Consider the following 7,500-nt stretch of genomic DNA (forward strand, 5'->3'; position numbering starts at 1 on the left):
CACACAGTTTATTATGAATGCACACGCAACCTTTCCGATTCCCAGCGGTGCGTCGTCGTGGCTGCAGAGCCATGAGACACGATCCCTCCTTCGCCTTCTCTGGCGCTCTCCTTGCCTCCCACTCCTCTAATGCCCTCTCCAGGGGAATTAGAGAGTCTGTCTGTGTGTGTGTGTGTGTGTGTGTTGCTATCTTTGTGGTATAAACACAAGAAGCGACTGGGAGAAAGATGGCCTTATTGGGCCAATAAGACAGACACACACGCACATGCACACGCACACTGAAGTGTTATATAAGAGTTCTCCCCTGAGTACTCATCATCCTCCTTGTGTGACACCTATAGCCAAATGGTATGGGCTTGGGTGTGTGTGTACGTGTGTATATGTGATGTGTGAAAATCCATTTATAATGCATTGAAACTCGCCTGTTTAAATATGCAAGTGAGGCATTATTTTTCCAAATAAGTGGTAATTTGAATTAAATATTTATAATATATTTATTTTTTCTTTCTCTCAAAACAACAGCCATACAAAACAAATCTATCCTCCCATATTTTTGAGGATTAAATGTTCTATAAATGAAGCTATATAGAAGACATATTTACTGTTTAGACATGCAAATGAGGCATTATGGGATGGTGACCTCTGGTGACCTTTAGGATAAAATCTCCAGACGCAAATAGAACAAGTTTAGAAAATAATGGCGTAATGATGCCATTCAGATATATATATATATACAAACATTTCAGATAAATATATATAACAAATATACATATATATATTAATCAATATATATTTAACAAATATATATATATATACATATATATATTTTGTATATCAATTTTTATATATATATATACAGGACTGTCTCAGAAAATTAGAACATTGTGATGAAGTTCTTTATTTTCTGTAATGCAATTAAAAAAACAAAAATGTCATGCATTCTGGATTCATTACAAATCAACTGAAATATTGCAAGCCTTTTATTCTTTTAATATTGCTGATTATGGCTTACAGCTTAAGAAAACGCAAATATCCTATCTCTAAATATTAGAATATCATGAAAAAGTATACTAGTAGGGTATTAAACAAATCACTTGAATTGTCTAATTAACTCGAAACACCTGCAAGGGTTTCCTGAGCCTTGACAAACACTCAGCTGTTATAAATCTTTTTTTTTACTTGGTCTGAGGAAATATTAAAATTTTATGAGATAGGATTTTAGAGTTTTCTTAAGCTGTAAGCCATAATCAGCAATATTAAAAAAAATAAAAGGCTTGCAATATTTCAGTTGATTTGTAATGAATCCAGAATGCATGACATTTTTGTTTTTTAATTGCATTACAGAAAATAAAGAACTTTATCACAATATTCTAATTTTCTGAGACAGTCCTGTATATCCAATATTATATACATATATATTTTGTGTATCAATTTATATAAATATATATATATATAGGATAAATATATATAACAAATATATATATATATATATATTTGTTATATAAATATATATATATATATATATAACAAATAAAGAAATTACACTCATTGACCTAAAGGTGGCGCGGTAACAATCAAGTATACATCTTCACAAGTATCTCAAATGACTTGACTGATAGTCAAACAGAAATATTGTAATAAATATAAATTAATAATTTGTTTTTTAGCCAGACACTGTAACAGGATCCTCTACGGACATATTATTTTCTAAATGAACAAAACACCTGAATCTACCACAAATCTTCATTTGCACGCTTCGAAAAAATTTACACAACACATTCTCTGAATACGAGATATCAGAGCGTTCAGTGTCTAAAGGAGCCTGGTCACCTAAGCAATAACTCATAATGATCAGAATCACTGTCCACATGTTAGTGTAAGTGTTAAGTTCATATCGAGTATTCAGCCGCTCGTCTTCATGGCTTGAAGCCGTTGTACTTAGCGTTTCTTAATCGTCCACTAAGCAGCGGGCAAAGACACCTTTCTCCTCCCAGCAGGCTCTTAAACTGCTGCGGCGCGGATGGAAATGATGGCCCCATAATTCAGCAGCATGCTCTTTTAATTTCTCTGGTGTGAGGGCCGCGAAGGCAATAACAACGCCACGAGTCGGCCCGCCGCTGCAGAGCCACGTTTGGCGCGGCGAGCAGCTGACGGAGGCGGTTTCCTGCTCCGCTGGAGCGGCGAGTCTCTGACGTCGGCCCGGCTTCATTAAAATAAAGAAATAAAGACAATATGGCTTTGTTCTTTTTTTCCCATGCAGGACACCAGAAGCCCCCCGACGCTCTTTATTTTAAATGTTTATTTTTTCCTGCTCGGGCGTTTTTCTGCTTGTGGTTTTCAAACCTCACGACGGTCCCGATTAACTGGAGAGCGTCATCGGCCCCAACACAGTCACGATGTGCAAAGAACAGAATCTCTGTGCTTTGGATTACGCAACCATGCATGCACTGCACTGAGGGTGCAGCCCAGTGCATATAGTCAGGGAGGCTTCAACACACACACACACACACACACTGCAAATATTAATCTTGTGAGTGGGTCTATTAGAAGTCTGCCTTGGTTTTTATTCGGGCACCATACTGGCTTTGGGCCTTTTGCCTGTTGAATCTCAATTAGTTTTAATGAGACGTGCCATGTGTGACAAGAACATTAAAATTCCGGATCACAAGCTCAAAGGGCTTATACAACTTCTGAGGCTGTGGAGAGTAGATGTGAAATCCATCATTTAGAGCGATTCTGGGGGTTTGTGAATATCAGGTCTGCACAAAAACCTGCAGAGAGTATGTTGATGACAAGAGATCATGGCAATAATACGTTATTGTCGATCCCTTAATTTATTAACCACGTACCGCAACGTTTTGATTAATTCATCCGTGTGAGAATGCACCACAGTGAGATCCCTGAAATAGATCAAAGGTCTCAGTTTAGGTGGGATGGGCGTCGGCATCAAGTCACGACGTTTTAATCCAAAGCAGCGGTCGAGGATTCGGCCTTCACGTGTTTTTTGACTCCATGCTTTATGAGAAGGCCTCAGTTACACCTCCCTGGGTGGCTGAGGTCAGTGGAGGGGATCAGCGGGTTATGGATCGCTGCTGCTGGTCCTTTTTTTAATTTATTGGGCCACAACTGCAGCTCTGAAGTTGATTGATGTTGTCTCAGGGATGAGCAGAGCGGAGATATTAACCAACATGGTCTTTCTCGCTTCCTTTTCTCTTTCCCCACCAGCCCGAGGAGTTGACCGATGTGTTGGAGATCAGCAACATCGTGTTCACCAGCATGTTCGTGCTGGAGATGGGCTTCATGATGCTGGCTTTCGGCCTGTTTGGATACATCAGGAACCCCTACAACATCTTCGACAGCATCATTGTGATCATCAGGTAATCTTCAGAATAATATGTTTACGACCACGTCATTGAAATTCAAAGCGAAAAACTAAATGCAAAAGCACACGAAACCCACGGGTCCAGTCTACGTAGACTTTCAGACGACAGTCAGGCTCTGCTCGTTGCCGCCGCTTGGCAGTAGAGGTTTTCTGTCATTCAGTTTGAACGTACTTGTGTTGGATCAATGACCACTGCTGTGTCGGCAGATTAAATGAGTAAAACATGTACAAGTCAACAACATCTAAACATCGATGGGCCGTGAGGCGCCGTAAAACGAGAGGTGACGTGTGCAGCCAATCGGCTCGAAGACGTCGTGTTACACGCTTCACGCGATCTGCTTTCTGCTCGTGTCGGCGATTCACTCAGCAGATAACGTGTACCGGTAGTTCCTTTAGGAGTTAAGGCGGCGATGTACTCAGCAGATAACGTGTACCGGTAGTTCCTTTAGGAGTTAAGGCAGCGTTGTTCAGCAGATAACGTGTACTGGTAGTTCCTTTAGGAGTTACGGCGGCGACGTACTCAGCAGATAACGTGTACCGGTAGTTCCTTTAGAATTTAAGGAGGCGTTGTTCAGCAGATAACGTGTACTGGTAGTTCCTTTAGGAGTTACGGCGGCGACGTACTCAGCAGATAACGTGTACCGGTAGTTCCTTTAGGAGTTAAGGCGGCGACGTACTCAGCAGATAACGTGTACCGGTAGTTCCTTTAGGAGTTAAGGCGGCGACGTACTCAGCAGATAACGTGTACCGGTAGTTCCTTTAGGAGTTAAGGCGGCGACGTACTCGGCAGATAACGTGTACCGGTAGTTATTTTAGGAGTTAAGGAGGCGACGTACTCAGCAGATAACGTGTACCGGTAGTTCTTTTAGGAGTTAAGGAGGCGACGTACTCAGCAGATAACGTGTACCGGTAGTTCCTTTAGGCGTTAAGGCGGCGACGTACTCAGCAGATAACGTGTACCGGTAGTTCCTTTAGGCGTTAAGGCGGCGACGTACTTGGCAGATAACGTGTACCGGTAGTTATTTTAGGAGTTACGGCGGCGACGTACTCGGCAGATAATGAGAACCGGTAGTTCCTTCCATGCCGTCAATGTCTGTATGAAACGTTCAATAAAAGGTGTTTTCGCTGTGTGTGCGGTTCTCAGTGTGTGGGAGATCATCGGTCAGGCGGACGGCGGGCTGTCGGTCCTGCGGACGTTCCGCCTGCTGCGGGTCCTGAAGCTGGTCCGCTTCCTGCCCGCCCTGAGGAGGCAGCTGGTGGTGCTGATGAAGACCATGGACAACGTGGCCACGTTCTGCATGCTGCTGATGCTCTTCATCTTCACCTTCAGGTACAATTCATCCATTGAAGGTACAATCCGTCCATTTAATAATGCTTATATTGGATTATAATATGCTTTCACTCGTCTCCGACAGTATTCTGGGGATGCATCTGTTCGGCTGTAAGTTCAGTCTCCAGACGGAGAACGGAGACACGATTCCCGACCGCAAGAACTTCGACTCTCTGCTCTGGGCCATCGTCACCGTGTTCCAGGTCAGAGGTCACCTGGCACTCGCTCCTGAGCTCCGGGGGCCGCCGGCTCTGATCCAAAGTGTCCTCTACCAAAGGAAGATGTTACAGAATCCTCCGTACTGTACAGTGTAGTTGGGCCGAGTGTGTGTGTGCGTGTGTGTATGTATGTGTGTGTGTGATATTCTGCTTCTGCACCATCATTAGTATTTGTTTCTCTCCCCGTGGATCTATTGTTGAACCGCTCCACTTGGATTGTTCTCTTTCTCTGTACTCGATGCGTCAGCAGAAAGGAGGAACACAGAATGCAGTGGATTGTCTCACTTTGGTGTGCGTGTGTTTTGTGTGTGTGTGTGTGATAGTCGGATGCTGTAAAAGCATTTTACCCACGCCATGTGAAGGCGTTACGCTCGCTGTAAGACTTTACCGTAGTTTTCCAGGGATTAGCCGCGGTACGCACACACACACACACACACACTCGCACAGGGACTTGCCTTCCTGCCACGGCGCTCTGTGAGTGGGCAGGGATGGAGCGCACTTTCATGCTGCATCATGCACAGCGTCCTAGTTTTAAACTCTTTCATCATTTCCATTGATTTAGACACACAGACACACGCGTGTGCACGCAGACACGCACACGCCCACGGACCCTTTGTGGTAATCCCTCGTGGATGACGTGGAGGCATTGCGGCATGATGGCGATGTGAGAAGCTAAACACTGAGTTCATGAAGGACACTGAAGGCTAACGCTGCTCATCTGACTCTTTCCTTTCTTTTCTTTCCTCTTCACTCTGTTTCTTTTAAAATGGCAGATCCTCACCCAGGAGGACTGGAATGTGGTGCTGTACAACGGCATGGCCTCCACCTCTCCCTGGGCGGCGCTCTACTTTGTTGCCCTCATGACCTTCGGCAACTACGTGCTCTTCAATTTACTCGTGGCCATCTTGGTCGAGGGCTTCCAGGCTGAGGTGAAAACCTGTAGTATGTAGACATATAATGTGTATATATTTATATATATATATATATATACACACAGTATATATACTGCATATACTGTGTATACTGTATATACACATATACTGTATATAGAGAGAGAGACGGTGTCGTTTAATTGAGTGAAACACTTATATTTCAATATGCAAATTCAAAGAAGAGTAATATACCGAGGGTGGTAATGCCAGCAGAGGTGTAAGTTACGTCCTCTCCTCCACACTTGCTGGGCCCTGAATGCATCTCACTCCAATGAGTTTAAGTGCCGGGCCCTGAATGCATCGCACTCCAATGAGTTTATGTGCTGGCTCCTGAATGCATCGCACTCCAATGAGTTAAGAGAACGGCACCTGAAATCTTCCCCATGGTGTAACAAGAAATGCTTATTCGCATGTGTGTGTGTGTGCGTGTGTGTGTGTGTGTGTGTGTGTTATAGGGTGATGCTAATCGGTCGGACTCAGATGACGAGAAGAAATCCGAGAACTTCGAGGAGGACGAGAAGGTGGAGCAGCTCCGAGACACCGGTACGTAAGATTAATGAAGGATATCACAAAATGAGGATGAGGATTATGATGATGGTGGTGGTGGTGGTGGTGGTGATGATGATGATGGTGGTGGTGGTGATGATGATGGTGGTGGTGGTGATGATGATGGTGGTGGTGGTGGTGATGATGATGATGATGGTGGTGGTGATGATGGTGGTGGTGATGATGATGATGATGGTGGTGGTGATGATGATGATGATGATGATGATGGTGGTGGTGGTGGTGGTGGTGGTGGTAATGATGATGATGGTGATGGTGATGATGATGATGGTGGTGGTGGTGATGAGGATTATGATGGTGATGATGATGATGATGATGATGGTGGTGGTGATGATGATGACGATTATGATGGTGATCCCCAGAGCTGAAGATGTACTCTCTGATGATGACGGCCAACGGTCACGTCGACCCGCGCGTCGCCGTCTCCATGGCTCCTCCCATAATCATGCGCACGGCCGCGACCCCCATGCCGACCCCCAAGAGCTCCCTAGGCCCGGAGTCGGTCCTCGGGGAGGAGCTCACGTCCCGGGAGGCGGGGCCTCGGTACGGCGAGGCGCCGGGGCTCGCCTTCTTTTCCGACGCCGGGAGCATCCACGCGGACTCTCTCTGCGGAAGCTCCGCCTCCATGGACCCTTTGGCCTCCGACCAGCGGTCTCTGGTGAGTCCCTCGAGTGTTTAGTCGTTCAGAAGGGGAATCTCACCTGAGACTTGAATCTTTGGCGTGCATGTTTCCAAAATGGCGGCTGCTTCACCCCCCCCCCCCCCGTGTCCCCCGTCTCTCCAGAGCCTCTCGAGTCCCGGCCGGCGCTCCCCCCTCGCTCCTCGCTCGTGGGGGAGCCGGCGCTCCAGCTGGAACAGCCTGGGCCGAGCGCCGAGCCTCAAGAGGCGAGACACCAGCGGGGAGAGGGAGAGCCTGCTGTCCGGGGAGGGGGGGGAGGAGGGAGGAGAGGAAGACGAAGAGCAGGAGGAAGAGGAGGAGGAGGAGGAAGGCCGGGGGGACAACAACCGACTGCGGCCCGAGTCCTTGGAGCTGCTGCAGGCGTCCACGCTCTGCCCCGCCGCAACCACGGAGTA

General features: G+C 46.1%; 1 protein-coding gene across 1 annotated transcript in view; it reads left to right on the plus strand.

The window, feature by feature from the left end:
* cacna1ha (calcium channel, voltage-dependent, T type, alpha 1H subunit a) overlaps positions 1 to 7,500 on the plus strand; it is a 96,406-nt gene that overhangs the window by 70,945 nt on the left and 17,961 nt on the right. The window contains exons 13-19 of the mRNA XM_056406843.1: positions 3,226 to 3,377; positions 4,527 to 4,712; positions 4,798 to 4,915; positions 5,704 to 5,859; positions 6,318 to 6,405; positions 6,789 to 7,084; positions 7,211 to 7,500. The exon at positions 7,211 to 7,500 is cut by the window's right edge and continues 94 nt beyond it. Of these exons, the coding sequence (XP_056262818.1) occupies positions 3,226 to 3,377; positions 4,527 to 4,712; positions 4,798 to 4,915; positions 5,704 to 5,859; positions 6,318 to 6,405; positions 6,789 to 7,084; positions 7,211 to 7,500 (1,286 nt within the window). The remainder of the gene's footprint in view (positions 1 to 3,225; positions 3,378 to 4,526; positions 4,713 to 4,797; positions 4,916 to 5,703; positions 5,860 to 6,317; positions 6,406 to 6,788; positions 7,085 to 7,210) is intronic.

Source organism: Pseudoliparis swirei, chromosome 23, assembly GCF_029220125.1.
Source record: "Pseudoliparis swirei isolate HS2019 ecotype Mariana Trench chromosome 23, NWPU_hadal_v1, whole genome shotgun sequence".
Classification (NCBI taxonomy): domain Eukaryota; kingdom Metazoa; phylum Chordata; class Actinopteri; order Perciformes; family Liparidae; genus Pseudoliparis; species Pseudoliparis swirei.